Source organism: Podarcis pityusensis, assembly GCF_964106645.2.
Source record: "Podarcis pityusensis genome assembly, chromosome: 11".
In the NCBI taxonomy this organism is placed as follows: Eukaryota; Metazoa; Chordata; class Lepidosauria; order Squamata; family Lacertidae; genus Podarcis; species Podarcis pityusensis.
In genome coordinates this window covers 47,146,195-47,172,248 of record NC_138036.1, presented here as the reverse complement: position 1 = coordinate 47,172,248, position 26,054 = coordinate 47,146,195, and the positions used below count along the sequence as shown (strand labels likewise).

Here is a 26,054-nt window from a genome sequence, read left to right as displayed (position 1 = left end):
ATGCTTTAAATGCATTATTTTTACATGTTTTCAAACATTTGTTAGGATTTGCTACGTTTTGTTTTCTTATTATCAGCTCATGGACAGAGCAATCCTAACTGGAGCAAACAGTGGACCCACCATTCAAACGCATGCTGGACCACGCCAACAAAAGTAGAAGGTTGGGGACCTTTGTTTATTTTCTTCATATTTCGCTACACCAGCTCCAGGCTGGTGTACCTGAGGGTGCTGAGGACCCAGCCCCTTGAGGGATCTCGATGACTTTGGATCCAGATCTAAACCCACTGGTGCCCTGCTACTACTCTGAAACGTGTCTTTTCAGGGTTTTCTATTGGCTACTGCCATTGAGGAAACCACAAATTGTAGCTTTCACCTGAATGGGCACTGCTGGTGCCTCCACCACTCCAACTGGTGCCAGTCCTGCCACCAATGAAGGCTTGTGAGAAAGCAACTCCATGCCATTCAACACATCCCCTCAGTAATCCATATGTGGGGGTGTTGGATTACACTGCATCCTTTCGCATAAATATTTAAATATGTTGTTGATATGGGAAGTGTTATTGCATTTAATATGTTTGATATGTTGTTGCTGTACTCTTGTCCTGATATGACACACAGTAAACTGTCTTGATATGCCAACATTTATATTTTACTATCTGCTTCTGTTTTCATTATTTGTTTGTTTCTTGTGTATTCTAAGTAAGATTCTATATTTTTCTGTCTATAAAACACCCCCATGTATAAGACACCCCCTATTTTGGGGGGACTCCGATTTAAGAAAATGGGGGGGGGATCTATCTGTGTATAAGACACCCCCAAATTATGGAAATTATTTTTTAGGGGGGAAACCTAGTCTTATACATGGAAAAATATGATACTTTGGGCACAGTCTTCTGTGGGGAAAGTAGCGCACAAAGTAAACCGATAATGACTAATTGAAAGTATCATGAAAATAAGATGTGTAGTGACTGTGGTAGGGTACAGAAATACGAATCTCCCAAGTTTTCGCTAGCCATGATTTCACTTAAGGCTTTTAGTCAAATAATTTTCACACAATTATTTCTGAAGAAATGTTTACTCGTTTCCACAGTAAAATGTAAATGCATGTTATGTTTATGCCAACTTTATGAGTGGCAAGCTATTCATGAAACTACACCTTTGGCCGTTCATATTTCAGGGTGGGAGTCTACTAAGCTGTGTGCATGGAATGAGACCTGCTCATGCAATGGGAGTTTCTTCCTGCACTCTCTAAACCTGCCCTGGAGGGCTCAGGGAACCCCATAACAGGTTTCGGGGGCACACATGGGGAGGAGAGTGAGGAACAAGTCTTGTAGTACAAGCAGATCTCGTTCCCCATGTGCATGCCTCACTTATCAGCCCCTTCAATTTTAGTTCAGTATTATAATAAGTTTCTAATCTTTACTGACACCAGAAAATGTAATGTACATACAGTAACTAATGCACAGCATCCTTATGATACGTTAAAAATTTACTATTTTTTCCCCTTATATGAATAAAAAGGACTTCAGAAGTTTTCATTTTAATCTGTTTCATGTTAATGGTTTCCATATTCTTTACATGAAGGTTCTGGACTTTCAAGAGAACAGTTCATGCTCAGAAATATGTTTTGCAACTAAAATAAAAATGAATCTCTTTGAATCAATTACAGTTCTTGGCACATTTTGTACATTGTAACACAATTAAAGGTTTCAGACAACTCTTTTCCAGAAATATTTTCAAAAAGTAGTACTTGTTCTACATTATTTACACAGCAATTACTTCCCCCCTGATAATTCTGCATCATACACATCCAGCAGCTAAAAATAAAACAAAAATATTCACCAGTTGGTTAGGGATTTGGTGGTCTAAACCACAAATCTGGAATAAGTAAGCAGCCTAAAACCACAGGTTATAAACCCAGCAGGACTGTCATGGCCTTCTTGCCTCCTATGTTAGATAAACTTCAATACAGTATACTGTGTAAGACTCTTTCAGAGAAGTACAAAACGTTTCTACCTATTCAATGTGATTATGAGTCACATAACTAAAATGCAGCCTCTTATTTCTGCAATTGATAACTTACACACGTATATTATGGCACCTAGGTGCAATTTATCACTGCTCAAGTTAATTTATCACTGTTCAAAGGCTCATAATTAATTACCGTATATACTCGAGTATAAGCCAACTTTTTCAGCACATTTTTTATGCTGAAAAAGCCCCCCTCGGCTGATACTCAAGTGAGGGTCCCACTTACTGTTTGCTGCCGCCACTCGTGCCGCCGCCGCTCTGCCAAGCGCGGCTCCTGTGCCTGCCCCTGCGAGCAGCAGAGGCTGTTGTTGGTGGAGGAGGAGGAACGAGCAGCCCGAAAGCAGCCCTTTCAGGCTGCTCCTTCCTCCGCCGCTGCCTTGTCACTGTCAGCATTTCCCACCCTAGACTTATACTCAAGTTAATAAGTTTTCCCAGTTTTTTGTAGTAAAATTAGGTGCCTCGGCTTACATTTGGGTCGGCTCATACTCAAGTATATACGGTACATGGTTTTTTTACAACCATCTAGATGAACAGTAAATCAGAATATACATACAGTATTAAATTATAGTTAATTTGAAGATTCCTTTAAAAATGCAAGGCTGTAAGGAATACAGCATTAAGCAGCAAAGTAAAACAGTTATCCTCCAGCTGTTAAGCACCTTTGCCCAAAAACTGATTGAAGTGAACTGCAGCGTACAAAATGGGATTTTTGACTTGTTCTTTGAACAGCCGATCTCTATACATATTACTTTTTTAAGGTCGTAGGTTTCAACAGCAGTTTGCCATGAAACACTGGATGGTAGTGTTTGAGAAATGTGAACCCAAAGCTAGTACAGCACAAGACTCTTAATCTCAGGGTTGTGGGTTTGAGCCCCACGTTGGGCAAAGGATTCCTGCATTGCAAGGGATACACTAGATCACCCTTGTGTTCCCTTCCAACTCTACAATTCTATGATTCTTTTGCACAAACAACTAGTTACCTTCCAATTCTAAGATTCTATGACGTAGTTATTTAGATTCAGGAAAATCACTTGGTACTCTATTAGGCCTACTTGGAGTGGTACATACTTACAAGTGAGTATGTTAGGGATTCCAGCTAAAAGCTAGGTTCAGGTGTAATATTGCTGATGCAACAAACTATGGTCAGTTGAAGAAGGAACGAGTGATGAGCTCAAGTGTTCCCTCCTTTCCTCCTTCCTTTTCATGTCCAGCTGAGGAGACTTTTTGGTTTGCGAAACTATCATTTCCCCAAGGCATCCAAACTGACAAACTCTAGTTTAAGCACTGCCTGCAGCTAAAACTCTTCTGCAATCTTGGATTGCAGGCAGCACTTAAATACAATTCCTGGTCAAGACACCCTGAGCGAACTGTGATTTAACAAATCATGAAGTCACTTCTGCAGCCAGGTGTATGAAAGCAGAAGATAAAAAGGGCGTTCAGACTCATTGCTTTCCACCCACTCTAACAAACTAGAAACATTATGTATGAACCAACCCACAGAGATACAGGACATTTGGCTGTGGTCAAAAGGATTATAAATCCTATATACAATCCTATCCCATCCTCAGATGAAATCACTTGAAATCACTTTAATTCTGTTGGCTTCAATGCAATTTAAGCTTACTTAAATCCTTTTATTTGTACCCAGAAATTATTTTGGATCAGGATGATAATTCCTGTTAATACACTTCCGGGTTGGCGCCATCGCCGAATGGCGGACTCCCTCCGAGCTCCGGAGGGAGCCTGCTCGGCAGGGGCTGGGTCCTACCGCACCGGCGATGCGGGGACCCTTAAAAACCACGGCCACGAAGGCCGTGGACATGGAGACTCGGCTGGCACCGTCAGCGCCCTCCCGACTCGTGAAGGAGCCTTTTTAAAGGCTACGGATCGGGTGCCGGGGAGAAGCGTGGTGCTTTGAGTCCTCTGCTATCCCTGCCGAGCGCAGCCGCATGCCATCCGGCGGAGAGCGCTGACTTCTTCCATTGAAAATTCGGACTTTTTAACAACAACCCGTGAGTAATTTGGAAACTGGGTTTAAAAGGAGGGGAAAAAAAGAATTTCTTTTCGAATTGGACACGAGCGGGGGGGGATCCAAAAAGGAAGTCAGTCCCCCCCCCCCTATTGTAAACCTTCCAAGACAAGGACGGGGAAACCAAGGTCCAAAAAGATTTGTATTGCTGATAAAAACTAAGAATTCCACGATGGGAAATTATAAGAACTGTGCTGGAGGACGAATTGAGGGAGAAGAAACATAACCCCCCCCCCCCTGGGAACCGGGGTGATTGAAGAGAGAGCCTGGTGAAAAGAGTCGGAGATTTTGACAGCTGTCAAAGTAGCTGTCAAAGTCGGAAAGCAGAGAGGATTTTATTATGAGAACTTTGCTGGCTAAATTTGTTATAATTTGCTACAACTTTTTAAAACTTGGATACAAAATGGCGAAAACATGGATAACAATCGGACTTTTGGACTAGAGAAAAACAAAGTTACAACAATCCCCCTAGAGGAGTTTCGGGACATTACAAAGATGGTCGTAAGTGGAAAAATACCATTGGAATTTTACAGAACTGGTTATCTTCTGGGAAAGCTGCAAAACGGAAATAATATTTTGTCTACAGGGTGTTCAGCTAAAGGAGACAATAGAATTTTCTATTGAAGAAAGGAAGGGACTGAACGCAAGTTTTTGTTCCTGAATAACAATAATCCCTGCAGACTTACTAAGCTTCTGAATTAGAACGTTTCAGCAGCGGAACAAGAGGAAACTGGACTACAATTTGGAAAGAACAATGGGGGGAGCTTTATTAAAGATCTGAAGCTAAGTGTTTTAAAAAATAATTATGAAAGGGGAAAAAAAAAAAAAAAAAGCCAGCAAGGAGTTGGGGGAAATAGGCGATTTATGGATTGTAAGAATTCCAGGCGGATAACATGGTTTAGTGGTCAGGGGGAAATTAAACCGGGGACAGAGGGGGAGAACTAAAATCCAAAGGCTTGTCAATTTCTTTTTTTGAACTGGTTTTGTTTCATCTATTATACCTTTTATTTCTTATTTCTGATATTTCTATTATGTGGGGTGTCTTTATTATTAAAAAAAAGAAGAAGGGAAATTGTGGAATAAAAATGGGGTGGGCCCTGGGAAAGAAATTTTTGGTTTTTTAGTAAGGGTATTGATGAGGAGTGTAGAAATTTTAAATTCGAACAATGGTCTAAACAAATTAAGTTTTTAATCAGAACTGAGAGCTTGTGGAGCCAACAACATGAAACAGGAATATGATAGGGGTGGGGGAAGGGGGGAGTCCCAGAAAGTGGATATATGAAAATAAGGTTCTGAATGTATTTTAACTCTTACTTTCTGTATTTTTGAAAATTTTAATAAACATTATTTTAAAAAAAAAAAAAGATAATTCCTGTTAATACAGGCAGATATATTCCCTAGTGCTGTAGAAAACTACAGAAGCCAATGCTGATAAAAGTGGCATTAAGGCTCCATGCATTTCTTTAATGTTTTGTGAAGAAGAGATAGGCTTTCTTCCTATTTTCCTCATAACCTTTTCCTTTCATTTCATAGAGTAGATATGGTTTTACAGGTGTAAAACTAAAATTTCTCACTACTCAATATCCGCATACACATTCAAACTATGGACCATTACTTTTATTTTGGAAGCATATTATATAGGATGGGGTTTGGGAAATATCATATAATCACTACATATATCCATTGCTTTTGGTAAACCCTGTTTCAGGTATGACACAAATATATTTGAAAAAGCACAGAGACATGGAAATGTTCCAGGCAGTGCCGGTGCCAGGCTTACATCACCAAAAAAATACTGCTAACTTCAATTTTCAAAAACTGATGTCATGTAAAAATGATAATATTATTCAAAATATAAATTTATGATATTTTATTTTTATATTTTGAATAATTTTATCATTTTTATAAGCCATGTGTTTCTTAATATAGAAGTTAGCCTTTTTTTGTTATATAACAAAAAATAATCTGTATAAAACTGTGCCCGCAAGGTTAGTACTGCTCTCCTCTGAGGTCTGTACTCTACGCAGCTGCCTAGTTGGCCTAATGATAGCACCCGCCCTGGTTCCTAGGACAATTGTTTGCCAGTGGTATCATTACTACATGCCAGACCACAATCCTGAAATCAATTAAACCAGGATCCTTGAACCCTGCTTTAGTTCCATTGCCTTCTATAAACTGTACCACTTGGTTACGTCAATCCTTACACCTCTGAAAGCAATACGATCTGCTTTTGAGTAAGTATGTGTAAAACAGAGGAGCACATGCCAAAAATTAAGTGTTTTGTGGACTGCACTGTAATTGAAGTGTGAGATGAGAAAGATGCAGCCTAGAGTGGACACCACCCTAGATATGAAAATAGCTCAACAACATGTTTCCCACTACAAAGGGGTAAAAATTCATGGAAGCCGACTCCGGGGGGGGGGGCGGGAATGCAATGTATTTGTATTTGTTTGAAAGCATTTAAGAACCACTGAATATTTTTTAAAAGCTCTAATCAGGGTACAACATAAGAGCAATAAACAATATCATTAAAACAAAAACATAACATAAAACTAGTAAAAGAACATAAAAGAACCAGTAAAAGCACATAAACAGAGTTTCAGAGAATCCAAACAAATAAAAACAGAGCCTGGTTTCATGGGTCAGGGAAAGCTTGGCACTATCATTTGATTTATACTAATCTTCTTTAAGCAAAATCAATAATAAACCCAATTGATTGTTCCTTATAAAGAATGAACTCATGCTGGCTAGCCCCAAAACTAAACTTGCAACCATTCTCTCCCCCCCACCAACCCCCCCTTAACCTTTCATTATAGCCTCTTTAAGATTTCTTTTACTGTATGAATCTGGGGGGGGGGGGGATCTTGTTGGAAAGCCTTAAGATTTAGGAAACGACTGATCAAGATTTCAGTTACTTTTCAGAGCAGACCCTTGATTCTGGAATAATTTGTTCCCTGCTGACAATCTTTTAGATGTGTAACCTCCTCCCAGCTTCCTGATTATTAATGGCTCTCTTGGAGACACCATGTCTACTGAACAGCTTCAATTAAATGAAGCCAAAGCATCTTTTTTACTCCAGCCAGGCAGCTTTAAGCTCAAACTTCTGCACTCTGCCACTAGATATGTAACATCATTCACTTTTACACATACATGAGGGTTTTAGAACCTCTGATAAAACATAAAAATATGAGATAGGCATACATGCTGGAATCAATAGCTTTGGGGGGGGGCTCTTTGCTCCTTTCCTGTACAAGAAATAAAAATGAGTACTCTATTACAAAAATTTGGGGGGCGGGAATGTAGACTACATAAATGCCAATTGTTTCCCAGCTCTAAGAGTAGATTCCACCTGTTGAAACTATGCTAAAAGACAAATAAACAAGTGATCTGCTTGACTTATGTAAAGAATGTCCTTGCTTTATGCATTTTCCTTATTTATACTGAAACTGCATATCCAGAAAGACTGACAACAGTTTCTGTAGCCAGAATTGCTAGCACATATAGTCATAAAATTATTATAAATGTCTTGGCTATTTACTCTGAACACTATCTAAGCTACAAGCATTATTCATGATGTAATATAAACCCAACTTTACAATTTGCTGAATTCTACTATATTCCAAAAGGCATTCCAAGATTATCTGAGTATGTAATTATCTTCTGAATATATGTTTGCCTTGATTTCAGAGTAGGTCTGTAAAACTGAATTTTACAGTATTTTTATTGTGTCCCCAGTATTTATAATGCTGTTTAAACGCTAACCACAATGTTCCATTTTTTAAAAAAGCTTACCATTCAAATCCTAAACTCATTATTTGGAAGTAACTGAAATAGTACTGCTCAAGTATTTAGGAGTCAAGCATACCTCTAAATGAGTTTATACATAAATTTCATTCAGATTAATTGAAAACTAAATGTAAGGTGGCCCAGTCCCACTCAGTGTAAAGAAGTAACTCCTATTGGCTTCAGTAGAATTTGCATCATACAATTCATAACATGGATACAAATTGTATTAATTTTAGTTAATACTACTTCTAAGCCGTATGCACTTAGAAAGTATACAGATGTACATCTAAATCCAATGCACACAGTGTATAAATCTGTTCCACTGAAATCAGTCTGGTTACCTGATGTATAAAGACTGCTTTTCGCAATATGAATATTTGTTTCAAAATAATAATAATAAAAATTGGTAAAGTGTAAATGGTGCAATTAGCCTTTTGGCTACAGCTATACAGATCAGAAAGATGTGCAATTTATCTGCTCCCTGGTCCATTTACAAGAAACTGGAATTTACACATTATACACTGCTCAGGACTGAGATTAGTATTTTAAAAAAGGGAGAAACCACTCATTTCCAAGGAAATAGAAATGGGGGAACCTACATTTCAAAGCAAACAAAGTGATACAAAGGAAGAGATCAGCAATCTATCTGTATGAATAATCATTCATAAAGAGAAAACTGCAACATAGGCCACATTCTGATTGACTGAATTTATCAAGAGAAAATTCTAATACTGTAGTCCGAACTTGCTGTTAGATGTAGAGAAATCCAAGAATCTTGAAACCAGGAGATTTTAACTGAGGTTCCTTATGGTGCATGTGAAACTACTACTGTGGCTTTGACATAAGTAACAGAACAAGTCTGATATTTTCAGAAGATCTGTCATGAAGGGCAACAAAGAGTCGGAGACATGAGGAACTGCTTCTTCCCTACATCTTTGAGCACAGAATTAACTCTCGAAACTAGAAGGAGCTGTTCTGTTTACTTCAGTAGGCTTTTTGAACAGGCTCCTAATCAGCAAGAAGAAACAGTAGAAGATTATCACAATATATCGGATAGACAATAAAATAGTGGCAACTTTTATTTCAGGGAAAATTTATTCTGTAAATTAAGAAATAAGTTGCAGTAAAAGCATTTGAATGGGATTCATGGTGCATTTTAAGGCTGTGATCCTATACACACACTTTCCTAGGGATAAGTTCCCTTTAAACTGAATGAGACTCACTTTTGAGTAGACATGTACAGAATAGCACTGCAAAAGTCTCTTGCAAGAATTTACACTTACTTTTGAGTAGATATGAATAGAACTGTGCTGTAAGTCCCACTGAGGTCAACGGAGCTTACTCCCAAGTAAGTGTGTATAGAATTGCAGGCTTGACTAAAACCATGAGCCACTATATATTTAATTCAAGAGTAATTTTGTTGGTGTGAATTGGCATTACTGACATAAACAAATGGGGATTTTGATTGAAGATCACTTGGTGGTGGTGCGGAGTATCCAAAAATGTTTAAAAGGAATTCACATTATTCTTCCTTAAATCCCCACATTGTGTCAATAGGAGAATGAAAAAGAGAGAGAAAATTTATCATTTCCTGGGGGAACTGTTAACAAAGGTTTCTTACATGATCCTCTTAGGAAGAATCAGTTGTAAACAAAAACAAAAAAAACCCAAATACATTATGGTTGTCAGTGAATTAGAGGTTTTTAGTCGATTAACTGTCGTGTTTTTTTACCAATTAATCAATTAATTAACTGGATGCAGTAAACATTACACTTCCTCAACAGAGATCATAGCAGCTGATGACAATAACATTTTTTCTTGATACGCACAATGATTCCGAGCATGATTACTCAGAAGTAAATCCCATGGAGTTCAGCAGGCTTTACTTCCAAGAAAGTGTGCTTAGGACTGCTGCAATCCACCAAACCCAAGTCTCACTGAACTCAGTGGAAGTTACTTCTGAGTAAACATACAAACTTTTGTGCTACATATAACATACTTTACTGCTTGGAAAAGCAGCATAACAACTATGCCAGAATAAAAAGCAATAGGTGGATTGGACCCCACATAACATGAGTCAGACCCATTGGTCCACCTAGCTCAGTGCTGTTTGCACCAACTGGCAGTAGCTCTCCAGGGTTTCAGGCAGGGTTCTCTTCCAGTCTTACCTAGAGATACTGGGAATTGAATTTGAGACCTTCTGCATGCAAGGCAGATGCTCTCCACTGAGCTTCCCATCTGCAAGTTTTTACAATAAGAATATATATATCACACCATCAACGCTGTAGAAGTCATTATTGTTGGCCAGTGCTTTTTATTTAAAAAAAACCCAACAACACTAGAAGTCACTGAATTGGCTACTAATAAAATATGTTAACTTCTCTCATCCATTAATAGTTTAATCCCTTCCATCTTAAAATGTGCATGGTTATCTCTACCGTCCCAATTTTACAAACAAGGAATGCCTTGTGTTAATACGGTATATTACGTATTAATTTAAGCAAATACAATTTAGTCCCATCTACGAAGTTTAAGTGAATTTTTGGGGAAATATCTACCTTTTTAAAAGACACTGGCACAGTTAGTATAACTGCTCGACACTAAAGGGTTGGTTGAAATCTATATATTTACTTCATTTCTAACTCACACAAACCTTGAGCAAAAGATGGTCAAGCTTTTTCATCATAAAAAAGCCAGGAGTTCTTAAAACTGCATAAAACATGAAGCTAAAACTAAATGAGATATACAAATAATACAATATCACATCTTGGGGCACAAACATTCCTACTTTTAATAAAACTGGGTACACAACGTTTTGGAAACATTCAGGGTCAGACGTCTGAGGCAAGAGGGCTTCTGAAACAAAATGAAACCTTCAATCATGCCTCCCAAAACAACCTTGCTATTTTTATATAAGGCATCAACAGGATCAGCTAATCAGCCATTCCTCCTTTAGTTTTCACAAGTATGCATTTTTGTAAGACAAAACTGCATGGCAACCGTGTTAGACAAGAAGTGTCTGTTCTTGACATAGCTATAGAGAAGGCATAGGCAAACTCAGCCCTCCAGATGTTTTCGGACAACAATTCCCATCATCCCTGACCACTGGTCGTGTTAGCTAGGGATGATGGGAGTTGTAGTCCCAAAACATCTGGAGGGCCGAGTTTGCCTATGCCTGCTATAGAGTAAGGATGGAGAACTTCCCCCAGATATTACTGGATTTCTACTCCAATCATCCCTCACCACTGGCCATCCTGGCTGAGCTGCTGCGAGTTGGAGTTCAACAGTATCTGGAGGGCCCATAGTTTCTCCATGCCAGATTTAGACCTTCTCACTTGAGCTGTTTCTTTCTTGGTGACCTGTCTTCCTACAGTTTTTCAGCTGATCTGCCCCTGTGTCTGCTCTTTCTTTTTTTAAACAAGCTAACAAAAAAACCAAGATATGAAATGCAACCACACGTTTCAAGTATCCTCTAGCTCTGCCCAAATTGGGCAATCTGATTTTCACTAGCTGAACTTTAACACGATACTAAACATAAATACAATACTAAAAGGTGAAAGCAAAGAAGTGAAAGCCATAAAAAATGAAAACAACAAAACAGTGTTGCAGTTTCCTCTTGATAATGTGTCATGTTATGTTGCTCAAAAGAAATTTGAATTTGTCTTTAAAAAGTAAGAAATGCATAGGTAGCCTTAGGTCCAGGATACTGTAAATCTTTGACCTACGGCCACTAATGTACAGTGGTACCTCGGGTTAAGTACTTAATTTGTTCCGGAGGTCCGTAGTTAACCTGAAACTGTTCTTAACCTGAAGCACCACATTAGCTAACAGGGCCTCCTGCTGTCGCCGGAGCACGATTTCTGTTCTCATCCTGAAGCAAAGTTCTTAACCTGAAGCACTATTTCTGGGTTAGCAGAGTCTGTAACCTGAAGCGTATGTAACCTGAAGCGTATGTAACCCGAGGTACCACTGTATTCTTTTGTCATTTTCCCCTTGTTGATAGCATGCATATTCCTTTAGCCTGGATAATTTTGCTAAAATGTGTTGATAAAGAAGTTGCCATTCACTAGTCACAGAAAGCAAATACCTAGCACTTCATATTCATGAAACGGACAACTTGTTAATTGAGAATATATTCTGGCTTGTTTGCAAGGCAGCTGACTGATATTGCAATCAAAAAGTGTTACTCCAGTGCATTTTCTTGTCATAGAATTGTAGAGTTGGAAGGGATCCTGAGCATCATCTAGTCTGACCCCCTGCAATGCAGGAATATGCAGCTGTCCCATACCAGGATCGGACCTGTAACCTTGGTGTCAATTTCCTTATTCTTAAAGTCTGATCTTTTGGGGAAGCAGGTTTGTTGCCAAGACTATAACCAAATATAACTTCACAACCTGAATGTGACTGAACCCCACCCAAAAATATCAGCCAAAGAGCATCATGAGTTCATTTATTTTTTATGAATTGTACTCAGCGCTCCCCAACTTCAAACACATACTCCTGATTGTAGGTACAACTCCTCTGAACAGCAAAGTTGACAATAATTTGCCACAAACTGTCCAATTCTTAAACCAAACAACTTCCCCCTCTCCCAAAGTCCTGCCCTATATAAGAGGTATACTTTGAGGCTAGCCTGCCTTTTGATTTATTAATAAATAACATAGTTTTCTGTATTAGCTGTGTTAACTCAAAATTATCTCCAGAAAAGTGTCTCGTAGTCAAAAACGGCAAGATAATTATAGGGATTTAATTTGCAATTCATACCTCTGGGTATTTTTCACTTGCTAATATTTGGTTGAAAAACCATGACTCCAAAAATCACAATGAATCACTTGTAAATGAAAAGAAATAATAACAAGCCTTCAAAGAAGCTTCTTTTTTAAATTATTATTTCTCAAACAGGAGTCCCCACCCTAAATATCATTATCAGCAACCAACTTCTGAAACTGAGGAAGTTTCAAAAGTATTTCGTGATCCAGCATGGGTTTGTTCCCCCTTTTTCCTATACATGACTTGACTAATAACTACATACAGCAACAACAAATACTAGAAACACACCAAAATTTTGTTTTTAGCAGTTACAAACCACCCAAAGTTTTTGGATAACATCAGATGGCAATGCAATAATGCATTACAAGCTAATAACTACAGGAACCCAACCTGTTCTGGTTCTTTGATATTTTGCACTTGGGGTGGGATTTGATATTTATTTATAATTCAATATTCAAGTTACACCCCACTCTGAAGGGGCCCAAGGTTGGCCAACATCCCCTGAACGTCTAAAAAAAGGAATTATCGTACACAAACCTTAGAACAGGTCTAATCCAAAGAAAATGTACCTGTGGTTTAAAAAGTCTTCTCCATTTTGCGCCTGGTGCTGTTGAACTGATGTGAAAAAAGAGGGCGAGGGGAAATAAAAATAAATAAAAAGATTGGGGGGGAGCAAAGAGGCACCCCAGTGTGTCGCCCCACATAGCCAGGACAGGGAGGCCCGTCTGGGGAACCTGAGGAGAAGTCCCATTACCTGAAACAGAGGCAGGAAAGCCGAGTGACTAGGCCTCTTCCGAGGCCCAAAGGCAAGCAAGGCCCGCGTTTTCGAGGGAAACAGGCCTTCCTTCGGGCTCCTCTTGGGGACGCCCTTGTGGCCTCCGCCCGAAGAAACGCCCTCAGAGGGGAAACTCTACCGCCCGGCTCAGCGGCCTGTGCGCGAATAAGCGACCCTGGCAGGCGGCTCGGCGTCTCCCTCAGACCCCGCGCGAGGCGGCGGCGGCGGCAGGTGATCCTATTGGTCAAGATGCTCTCCCAGGTGCTTCCGCGGAAGCAGCGCGCAGGCAGGGGAGGGGGAGAGCGCAGGAGGGGGAGATCTAATCCTAAAGCGATCCCTAAATCTCGAGGGCGATGCAAAGCTCGAATGAGCCCAGGAAAGGAGGAAGAGATCCATAGGAGGCCCCCCCCATGAAATATGTGAGCCTCCCCCCCAAAAAGAAGTCGATTCAAATAGTGTGCACGAGCCACCTCTTGTGATCGATTATGTGGAGCGATTATCACCTCCCCCCACCATATTTGATTATGTGATTATTACCAGCCCCAGCCCCCAAATATTTTATTCAAGTTAGCACCCCTGAGCTGAAGAGATCGGTTATATATCGGGAAGTTCTCTGCCCTCCGAGGACCTGTTTTATTATGAGCCTCCTCCGCCGGACAGATCTGCGCGCTGCTTGGAGAGACCGCACAAGATCGGGCTGCCCATCTCGAGCTCTCGCAGCCAGGATCCGGACATGCACACCGGTTAATCCGGGGCATCTGGATCTGAGCAGATGCGGGATTAGACAGGTTCTCGCCAAATCCGTGCAGATCACTCGGGAGAAGTTTTGGTGGGCACTGTTATGCATATCAAAATAAATGTTGATGATTTGCAATGCAGAGGAGCCATTTTAACATAAGTAAGCCTTCCCATTTCAGGAAATTAAATCATTATGCTTAACGGGGGTGTGGGGGTGTCCATTGCACGCTTGCCACGCCACTGCCTCCGTTTAAGTGTGTGCATATACTGTATTCGGACCCATCTGGTGAGTTTCTTACCTTAGTTGTTTTATTGCGGGGGGGGGGCAGGGAAATGAATGAGAAGAGGAGAGACTACGAATTAAGTGGCTTTTGTGCGAAGCCATGTGATATGCTGGGGAAATGCGTGTGGATAGAGCGCGTGTGTATTTTGTGTGTGTGAGAGTGTATCTCGCCTCCTTCGATCGCGCGTATGAATGAATTAAATTTCGGTGTCAGGTATCAGAAGGTTAGAAGAATATTGTGTGTAGATAAACCTTGCCACCCTCTTGGCCCTGGGGGAGCCCCATATACAATGTGCGGATGATGAATGGGCTTTGGGAGAGGAGATCGAAGCGAGGGCCGCATTGCCTCCACTCTCTCCTACAAAACTATAGGGCAATTAATTGTGCCTTGTCCCCTCATCCTTCATCTCCTTGTGGCACATATCGATGGAGATTACTGCTGATGGACCATTTTATCACCTTAAATAAACAGTCACCACCTTTTCTAACCTCAATCTAATATATGGGCCGCGAGCTGCTCTCTTTAAGGGTGCTGCTGCTGCTGCTGCCGCCGGCGAAACGGATGATGATGGAAAGTAGCTAAATCAGAGGCGTTAGTAGCAATTGGGGAAAATGCGGATTTAAAACGTAAAAGGCAGAGACGGTCCATATTTCGCAGAGCGCTGCTGCGGGCAAACGCTCCTGTCGTTCGATCCAGTAGGACGGACAATGCAACTGCTCTCTTGCATTAGTTTGACACGATTCAGAGCAGCTGGGGTCAGAAAGATCCCTTTCTTTGTTGTCGGCGTTTCAGTGCAAGGGAGGAAGAAGAGCCGCGCCACCTCCAGTTCCGAAAGCTGCAGCGCAAGGATATAAAACACGGATCTCTGTTGCGATCCTAAAGATCATGTCGCCTCAAACCCAAAATCACTGTCTTCCATTCCGGATTAATTAAGGCGGAGTAGGTTTCATCCTTTCTTCTGCACGTCACGATAATTAAAAATGAATTAAAAGCCCCGTTTCTTCCATAGGTAAGAATCGAAACATCTAAACATTTGCCCCCTAAAGTGAGTAGGAGCGAGGACATTTCAAAGACTTTGACGTCAAATCCCAACTGGAGTTACTTGATTTGAATGTCAGCTTTCAGTAAAAAAAAAATCTGGCATATCACACATGGCCAGAAAAAGCCTTTTGAGCCTTTTTTTGCGCCTCGTGTGAAGTTTGTTCATACAAGATAGAAGCTTAAAAAGAGGTTTCAAGTGGAAGGCGCATTCTGGCCAAGACAGATTTATTTGGCAGTCGCCTTTAAGACCAATACAAGCTTCAGGCGTGAAAACGCCCTAACTTGCTCAGGATCATGGGCGTGAATCTAGCCATTAAAATGCACAACTGCCGCTTTATTTAAGCAAAATCCCATTTGATTTCCAATCCTAATGAGTCAGACTGTGACAATTTATTAGCTAGAAATGTCTCCACTTGAAACAATAACATAAATCACTTTTCCTTTTTTTTCCCTTAAAAAAATACCCTCAAACAGATCCTCTTTGAAAATTGACTCCTGGCTAGTACCTATTGAATAGTCTCTCAAATAATCTATATCTGTGATTGAGGAGCCCTAAATTAGTTAAAACCTACTCCCATTTACCTGGGAGTAAGTTCTGCCGAACTCCGTGGAACTTACTTCTGAGTATGAATGAAGGCGCTCTAACGAGGCAATACTTTGCACGTCTACTCAAAAGTAAGCCCCATTCAGTTCAATGTTGTTTGGTGCCTCCAGGATTGTTAAACCTCATCTACCCAAACAGAACACACAGTGAAAAAGTAGAATATTTTGCTTTACGATATCAATTGAGAAAAATTAGCCATTCGTGGTACATATCGGAATGTCCACAGGTATTCTCACACTGGGATCCTCATCATCTCTAGTTTATGACTTTTAAAACAGTACTATACAATAAAAGATATTCAGGTGAAACTATGAGTCTTCTGCATTATTCCATTTGCAATTAGCATATGTCGATATTAATCATAATCATAGTCAAAGCTTGACGGAATCTGGTAATGTGAGATACAATGCAGCAAGCTTTATGTCCCCGACACAAACCTCATTATCCTTTAAAATTATGGTACATATTCGGACAACAGGGCATCTGGACTGAACAAGGTTTACCAGCATCGAGTTAGGTGTCCCAGTTAAGCCAAACGACTTGGACCCAGTGAGGCTGAGTCTGCTATCCTTACTTGAAACCTTCAGTGGACAAGAGACCCATCGAAATGTGTAAATGTGCTTCAGATAAGAGTGCAAAATCCAATAACCTGCCGTAGTTCGATCACAAGGGCAAACTCTGCATTTTTAATTTACTGGACTCTCCACTTTTTAAAGAATGTAAGAGAGTTTCTGGTCAATCAACATGAAATTAATGGGAGGCGAGGTCGGATAAATGGAGCTAAAATCAACTCCAACAGGTCATCGTGTTCCGTACTCCCCACCGCCCACCCTTGCAGATCTGCTATATATTTCTGGCGCAGAACTTCAGAATTTCGGGAACCCGTTCCAAAAACCAGCGCGCTTTCACAAGATGAGGGCTGAGAGCTCGCTTTAGTGTGGAACGCGTCACTTGTGCATGCTGTTACGGCGGGCACGTCGCGTGTACAGCTAGCCAATGGGCACATTCAAAACGGGAGGCGCGCGAAACTGCAAAGCAAAACCAACTCTCCACAACCAGCAGCCTGTGAAAAGAACTCCAAAGGCGCATTAATGTGGGCTGGACTACCGTTCTGTGATTCTCTTTAGCTTCTGCTGCAGTCATCCCTGGCCCAACAACTGCTTCCATAGCCCAGCGATCTCCGCCGCAAATCAAAACTAGTCTCAAACCAAAGACAGTCCACCACTCTCTGGCCAAGGATCTCCACCTTCCCGGGCCGAAAATCCCTTTATCTTTTGACCGTCCCCATATCCTCTGAAAATGGAGATCCTCCTCTCCATATTTGTGAACTCTGGAAAGGCACCACTTCTGATCTCAGAAAGAAACGAGAGATACCAGACCACGAGACGCGTGGGAAGAGGGTTTTGTGGCACACTGGGGGGCGGGGGGAGAGGAGAAACAGACGGGCTCACTAACAACGGGCTCGATCCACCACCCCTCGACACAGCCCGAGCCCTCGGGCGAGATGGTCTGGCCAAACCCTGAGGTTGTGAGTTTGAAACTAGGAAGGATCTCGGTTTGGAGCTGCTTCCAAAGAAATCGGAACCGGCTCATAGGTAGGAATGGGTAAGGAGGGATCAACGCATTGGGATTTGGACTGTGGAGCAGATTGGGATCCCAGCCTAGAACTAGGCGCACTCCAGTTCCCTGGCACACCCAGGGCTTGAACCCGCGCGGAGCTGCGTTCGCCAGCAAATCCGACGGTTCCTCGCCGCGTCGCGATCCCGCGTGGACCACGTGGAGTATTTTACATCAAGTACCGCTGGCCTTTCCAAAGATCTTTCTCTAAGTGCTGGCGAGGGAAGCACGAATTGGCTCAGCAGCCCTGCCCTTTCTGAGGTCACCCTTTGTTTTACCTTTCCTCTTGCAAGCCCTTTATCTTCTAGATTTACCGAGCTCTGTCTCTGAAAAGTAAGCCGCGTACTGTAGGCCATTAAAAGCGCGTTTCAGAGCCCATTAATTTATGAGTCTGTAATTTATGGGAGCAGATTTTCTCTCTCTCTCTCCGCCCGAGAAAACACGGGCTGCGTCGCCTCTGGAGGCAAACGATGCGCTGAAATGCTCAGGTTTCCCACAGCCCATGATCAGGATCGCTAAACCTTTGCGCTTTGCGACACCGGCGCGAACCGAAAACCCACTTTGCGGTTAAAACGTCACATTTAATGTGCAAGGTTCCGGCTGCAATCCTAAACACGCTTGCAACTGGAGAGTAAGCCCCATTGAACCCCATGGGGCTCACATCTGGGGAAACATGCATACAGGATTGCGCTGTAAGGTTGCTATCCTGTACCCGCTAGATCTTGGTAGCACCGTTTATGGTTCCTGGGGCCCAATAAGCAGGAGGATATTGATGCAGGGCTCCGGTCCTATGAATACTTACCTGGGCTTAATCCGCACTGAAACCAGGGGGGCTTACTTCCGAGTAAAAGTGCCTAGGATCGGACGGATCCTCGCCAGATTCAAAATACATTGAAGTAAATTCAGTGCGGCTTATTGCTAAGGAACTGTGTGTATCGTGACATTGTTTTAATTAAAAAGAACCACCCGCGTTACCGTCAGCACTGGGAAGTTTCCTCAACTCGTTGGAAAAAATATATATACAAACTTTCTAAGTTACATTGAAATTGCGTTTTTCCTGCTCCATGCACTGACCAGTTAAACCGGACTATTTATGTTTAAACCGATTTCCATCCCATTTACGTCCAGATTCAGCAAGGTTTAGAATGCAAGCACTCTTCTTAAACAAGTTGCGAGCTTCTTTCCGCCAGTCCTTGCAAAGTCTCTGAGCTTGCCTCTTTCAGCCCAGAGCACATTTACTCCAAATCTCCTCGTTTTGATAGCATTTGTTTTCATACAAATATTGTGAGGATCGGTTGTAAATTCATCCAAGTGCAAATATTGTTTAACCGTGGTTCGTGAAACTACAAAAATACTTTAAAAAAAACAAACCCTTATTTCAACAGGAGAAATAGCGTTTAAAAGCTACACATGTGCCATTGATAAGGCTGATTGCTCCTAACTATGCCAATAATAATACATAATGTATTTAAGACAGCTGAAAAGATTTTAAGCAATTCCAAAGGCGTGCAAGTAAAGGAACATGCTGTAATTGAGAAAAGGGTATTTGGTCAAATCCACACTTCAGAAAAGAAAAGTAATCCTAGAAAAGGGCAATCCTAGGTGTGTCTACTCAAAAGTAAGCCCTACTCCGTTTAAACTTACACCAGTGTAAGTGTGCCTGGGGTTGCAGCCTAAATCTCACGAGGGGGGGCTTTTCGACTCCCCGGTTTTGTTTTGTTTTAAGGTCAATGTGGCGGTCTCAGTAATTCTGAAATCCCCCATAGCATATTGGTTTTGACACCCAATTAGGCTTTTGACATTTATACTTTTGAAAACAAACTTCCTATGGAACGAACGTGCCTCGCCTTTGACGCTGCGAAGACAAACCCAGCTGCCTGGTGCTACTGGCAGGAACAAGGGCCGAAGGGGAAAGGATACAGTATTTTTAAAGGGGCAAAAAAAAAAAAGCAGTTCCCTTATAAAAAGCAAAACTTTTGTTTGTTTGTTCTCAATGTAGGAAAAACATCTTCCACACATTTTAGCTTTCCATACAATATTTAAATAAAACATATTCATTTTTTAGAACAACCATCCCCCCCCCCCTATTTTCAGCAAAGTTCTAGAAAACATTTGGTATGCAGCCGGTCACTCTCCAGTCCTGCTATAGCGCTAAGTGCTTCAGACGACCACAAAGTCCTGCCTTGGCAATGCCCCGTTGTTGGGAGTGGGACTTATTTCGGAGTATGTGCTCTTGAGACTTTGGGGGAAGTTACAAAGTTTCCCAGCGATCATTTGGGGGCATTCTGCAACGAGGAGGCGTCTAAAGGCCGCATCTTGAAGTGTTTTATTTAGTTCCAAGCAGTAATTCTAGGAGAGTCTGCGTGTGCTGGATGACCAATTCTGCTTGGGGTGCCCTTAATTTAGGCTGCAATCTCACGCACACAAAATCTCTGGGGCTAAGCCCCACTGCAGGACTTAGTTTTGAGTCAAGGGTTTTTTATTATTATTATTATTATTCGTACCACGCCCATCGGACTGGGTTGCCCCAGCCACTCTGGGCGCTTCCAGCACATATAAAAACATAATAAAACATTGCACATTAAAAACTTCCCTATAGGGCTGCCTTCTAAAGGTTATAGGGTTACTCATCTCCTTGACGTAAGCTCCTTCTTCCATAAGCTCTCTTGAGTTCAGTGGCTCTCTCACTTTTGAGAGCGGATCCTTCTTTCTCTCCCCCCAATATTAAACATTTGCACCCCAAACTTTAGCCAAAGTGGCTGTGCCCTGCCGCGCGTCGGGAAGGTTGGGTGGGGAGTACATACGGTTGTTGGGGTCCCCGGTGTGCTGGTTCAGCGGGATGATCTCCATGCGCTGCTGCCCATACAGGTAATAGTCCAACTCCTCGGCGGTGCAGCGAAACCGGGCCGGCGCCCTCTCGCCGCCCTTGGCCACCCCGCTGCCTCCACCCAGGTCCTTGGTCTGCAGGAGGGCGACCGGGGCTCCCGTCGGGGACTCGGAGCTCTGAATCGGTCCAAAGACGGGGATCTGCGCCACCGGCAGCGCAGTCAAGCTGGCCAGGGAGGCGACGGCGCACGAAGACGGGGCGGACGACGGTGTGGAGGAGGAGGAGGAAGACGACGAAGAAGAGGACAAGGAAGAGGACGAGGACGCCGCCGACGAGAGAGAGGCCGGCAGCGGGCGGAGGCTGTCAGCCTGGGGCTCGACGGCTCTTTCGGGCGCCTGGAGGTGACCTAGCAGCCCGGCGCCGCCTTTGAGCTGCTGGCTGCTGTGCGGGAACAGCTGCTGCCAGTGCTGGAGGTACGCGGGATCCACCTTGAGGAAAGCCGATCCGCCGGGATCGCCGGGCTTCAGCATCTCTGCGAGCCTGGATGAGAGGAAGGCGGAGAGGGAGAGGGGAGAGAAAGAGCCGTGAGAGGCGCCGTCGGGACTTTGCGCTCCGCAAGGCGTCCGGCGGTGAGGGGCTCGGAGTCTGAAGGATGCTACTCCCGACGGACTTCGACCCTCTCAGCAGCCGCTCGGCGAGGGAGAGGAGGCGCATTTGCTGCCCGCCAACGGCTCAGCGTCTGCCGCGATCCTGAGTTTCAGGGGGGGATGGGGAGGAAAGCGACCCCGGGGCACCCACTCTTGCCAGGGATCTGGCCTCTCCACCCCCACCCTATCCCCAAATTCCTCCCAGGCGAGTAACATTCCGGATCGCGTTTGAACTACCCACCTCCTTCCGCCGCCCTACCCCGGACCGTCCCATCCTGCCAAGTTCTGGGCCGAGGGAAGTCCCCACGGACTTCCAGGGACGAAAGATCGCAAAGCGAAAGGGGAAGCGCGCCGCCAGCAAAACGCGCCAGGCCACTTTTCTCCCCAGCGTCCCGGAGAGAAGTTGGCGCGCGGCGAGGCAACTTGAGCAGAAGGCGAAGGATCCCGCCAGATCTCTTACCCTGATCCCCCAGCCACATATCCTCCCGCCCGCCTCTCTTTTACCTGGATCTCTTTGTGGGCTACCCGGATCTGAAGGCGCGCAGGGCTCTTCTCTCCCCGAGGAGATCCAGGGTCGTGGAGGGGAAGGAAAGTGGGGAAGGGGGGGCTGGAGAGATGGTGTTCCCGAAAAGCTCCGCTCAAGCAGCGGGAGAGGCGCACTGGTGGGCTTCGGACGGCGGGGACGTGGGGAGGCTGTCCCGCGTGGAGATCTCCAGCGTCTTCCTCGCTGGCTCTTGCCGCGGCGCTCTACGGCAGGAGCGGCAGGGCTCCGCTGCGCTCGGCGCTCTGGCAGCCTCCGGGCGAGACACGTGGGTTTTACGACAGCACTAAACACAAGCGTGTGAGGGGGGCAGGAGGGAGAGGGAGGAGAGGGAGGGGGAAAGAGTGGCGGATCAGAGCGCTGCTTAAACTCGCAACACAACCCCCACCCTCCCCGCCGCGCGCAACCTCGCGTAGGTTAAGTTCAGAGCAGCCTGGTTCTCGAGAAGGCGGCTGCTGCTGCTTCCGTCGTTTGCCAGACGGCTGGAGGGAAGGGAGGGAATCTGCCTTAGGGGTAGGGTTGGGGGTCACTGGTAGACTTCTGGGTTCCGGAAGAGGGTGAAACGTCCCCAGGAGCCAAGTGCTAGGGGTCGAGGTCCCTTCGCCCCCCAATAAAATATTTGAGGGGGTGGTCCGTCCCCCCCCCAGTGGATGGCCAGTGTCCATTCAAATGGTGTGCCGATTATGTGGGGCGCGACTTACTTGCCCCTTCCTCCGTATTTGATTCAAGTTGGCACTCCTGAAAGTCTGCCAAGGCGAGCCCCTTCCCAGAGCCCAGGCTCCACCGAGCAAAACGCTTCGGAGTCCCCACCCCCCACCCCACAGATCGGCCTTGCTGGCCTCTGGATGTCCCGTCGGCTCAGAGGTATTCCAGTGCTTGGCTTTCGACTCTCTGTTCCCACGCCCCGTCCCACCTTTCCCCATCTTCCACCCCCCATTCCCCAGGTCTTAGCTGCCGAATAAAAAAAACCATTGGCTCATAACTTTCCCCTTGTTGGAAATAGGGAATTAAACACGGTCCTCTTTCAAAGCCACTTTGTAGCCCCTTTTTTTGCGATTCACAAGCCACTTGGGTCGGTTCCAGGAGAACGTGCACCGAGCCGCTTCAAAGCCTAAGGAAGCGGCTTGTGGACTCCGTCATTATGTTGACGTTGCAGGGGGTTGGACTAGATGATCCTCAGGGTCCCTTCCAACTCTGAAATTCTATTATTCTATCCCTTGGCCAAGAGCAGCTCCAAATGGAAGGTGCTAATCTATTCATCCATTTATCCATTCCTCCTGTCCCCGGGTTAAAACAGTTTTTACAGAATAACTCGTGCAGCAACCTGCTGAGCGTTTGAGGCGCAGTCGCCGGGCCTTTGCTCAAAACGACACATAAACGCCTAGCAGTTAGGAACTGACGGTCCTGTGCACCGACGAACGCGCTTCTGCCCCCTTAAAGTCTCAATGGCTAAGTTAAACATGATGGGATTTCAGGCGAGGTCAACGTTTGAACCATTTCCCTGTACCCCAACCTGCCCGCGCTTTCCTTGGGTTGTTCATGAGCACACTGCGTGTAGCTTGTAAACCTAACCCAGGAAAAAAGAATACAAACGACAAACTTTCCCCAACCAACTTCTGCTGTGCTTCCTTTGCAAGGCGGATAGATTGCGCGGGGCATTGATCTGCTTTAGCGCGCACAGCCTGTCAAAAAGCGCTTCTGCTCAGACAGAAATGAATGGTTCCATTTCTAGACCCGCTTCCCTGCGCCACGCGTGTCCGAGGACGCATGTTCCACGCTCCTAGTTTAGCAATGAATAATAGCCCACGCAGGAAAGTGTTTGCGAAGCCCGTGTCTCTTCCTGCCCCCCACCCCTTCCCGCACTGCTCCACACTCCTTGCTTTTTTTAGAGAGCCTGGGAAACGCCGGTGCTGTTTAGTTTTCGTCTGCGTCCAAGACACTTTCACACAAATCTGAACAGAACTGCTAGGACAAAAGGCGGCGGCGGGGCAGCGCGAGAGAATGTTTTGACTGGCGTCACTGTGACAAGGTCATTCGTCATTTTTCGGAACAGATTGATAACACCTAAGTTAAAGGCAAACACGCAACTAAAGGGGGGCGGTGGACCGAGGGAGGGAGAAGGATGCGAGAAGGAACCAGCGCCTCTGATTTTCTGAAATTTAAAGCTGGCTGATTGTCAAAGTCCTTTCGCTGCCCTTGATCAATTCGATCGCCTCGAATATTACGAATTTCCACTCCTACTACCCTTCTAAGTCGTCATTTTCTAAAAAGAAAAAGTTCTGTTGCTCTTTTAAGCACGCGGGTGGAGGAAAGGGAGAGGGGAGCCGCGAAAACAAGTTTTCTAAAACTCTTGAGTGTAAAATGGTCGATGATGCGCTACAAAACCAGGAATAATTCGAAGAGCTCCCGCAAAATTACTGCGTTGATCTAAACTCTGTCGCCGCTTTTAGGCTACGATCCTAGGCATAGTGACTGAAGAAGCAGGATGGAACTTCCTGCGCAAGTTTGAACTCTCAGCAACTTTTCTTTTGCCTGCATTCCCTTTGTAACTGTATCGCTTTTAATCACTTATAATTTAACGCGTTAAGAATGACGGCAGGCCCTTAGGTGGTCTCTAGGTCCGGGTCCAGTTCTCTGATTCCAACTATTGGCCTTCTCCTTCCATAAATACACATTTTTTATTTATTTTTTTGCTAATAACCCTTCAGATGCGAGAAAAAAAAGCGGGAGGAGGGAGGGAGAAACAATCCACCAACTAGGAGGAAGGATTGTTCATCGCCCTTCCTTGCGCTTAAATGCATTGTCAATAGCTGCATTTGTCTTACAGGCTGTTTGCAGGAGGGAGAGAGGCAATTTACGAGAACGAATCAAACGGATCCTTTCGGGATGCAATCCGCTCTCCTAGCCGGAGATCAGGGTTCCCTCGGAGATCCTGCACCATTAAATCCGAACTTTAAACAGGGGTTTATGCCGGATTAGTGCAAACCTACCCTTCGCTCCTCCTCCCAATTTCCTTAAGAATTAAGGCCTCGGATGTTGCGGAACCGACGGCGCTATTATTTGTGTAGGTCTTTCCGCTCTCTCTCGCGAAAGTTTGCGGCGGCTTTGGATCTGTCCTGCACCGGCCACGTGTGTCCCTTCCAGCACCCCGATGACGTCTCTCGGTTCCCGAGCCAACCTTCCCTACTTTCCCGCTGTCATTCATGCAGCGAGGGACAAGGAGATCGATTCCACTTTGCCCAGGGGATTGTTTTGCCTCTTTCTTTGCACAGAGAGGTACATAATTCAATCGGTGTGGTGATGCACGTTTCTTAAAACTGAGCAAGGGATAGCCATGAAATATAATGGCCCAAATAAGATCCCCAAGAATTCCCACCCCAAGAATTGGGGAGACAACGTGAAAAACACATACACTGCTGTTTAGGATTGTTAGGGTCAGCGCAGAAGCGAGAGTGCCTGGCGGTGCACGCGCATTTTAACAGGAGGCCGGTTCTGCGTCCGGATGCTCAGCGACAGGCGCGCGAGCAAAAAGCTTGACCCTTTCGCTCTGCGTCTGCCTCGCCAGACTGTTTGGTGCGCGCCAGCGCGCGCTGTGCCTCGCTTTCCTCTTCTTGATTTCCTTTAAATGTGCCTCTTCTCAGCGCGTGCTATTACTTTCTCGCTAGTTCCTGCCTTTAAAGAGGCAGCAAAAGCTTATATCTTATGAACACCCGCCCACAACACGCACACGAACGCACACACCTGGCCTCTTCGCGCTGTCTTCCTCATCTGATTTTTTTCCCCCCTAAAAGAAAGAAAAAGATTATTATTTATAGGACGAACGCTGGAAACAAATCAAATCGATCGGTTTCGCGAGCGGTCAAACTTTGATAAAAATCCATCGCCCCCTCCACCGGATCGATCGGCGAATATTTGTTAGGAATCCATTCCCAGAGAAATAAATAAGGAAGGGGAAAGTGTTTGTATTACATGCAAAAAGGTGAGACGCGGTGGTGTGTTTTTCTTCATTGATTAATGACCTCTAAAATAAAACAAGCGGGAAGAGGAGCCAGGATCGATAAATTATCTACCCCCAAATCCATCATTTTCCCCCTCCTTGGGAATATTACATACATACCGCCCCCGCCGCCCCCAACATCACCCCTTTGCTTCTCACACTTTCTCCTTGTGAAAGAAAGGGGGGGGGGGAAATAAGCTGGAAGAAGCGAAGACCCTAAAGAATATATATTGAATCTGGGAGGGGCGGAGACCCTATCTGATTTCGTTTGACACACAATTAAAAAAGTTTCCTTTCATATTAATTAATTCTCGCGATCTGAGGGGGAAGACAAATGGTCGGGCGCCTCTGACAGGAGACCGATAAA

General features: G+C 44.3%; 1 protein-coding gene across 15 annotated transcripts in view; it reads right to left on the bottom strand.

Annotated features, from left to right (window-relative positions):
- The window catches only part of PRDM6 (PR/SET domain 6), a 130,022-nt gene that overhangs the window by 76,883 nt on the left and 27,085 nt on the right, over window positions 1-26,054 (bottom strand). For 7 of the 15 annotated variants that reach the window (XM_080972685.1, XM_080972687.1, XM_080972688.1 and 4 more), the window contains one exon: window positions 25,432-25,474. In XM_080972685.1, coding sequence (XP_080828811.1) covers window positions 25,432-25,474 — 43 coding nt within the window. Of the gene's footprint in view, window positions 1-20,479; window positions 23,226-25,431; window positions 25,475-26,054 lie in introns of those variants that run through there. The other 8 variants (XM_080972694.1, XM_080972696.1, XM_080972697.1 and 5 more) reach the window with 6 other exon arrangements.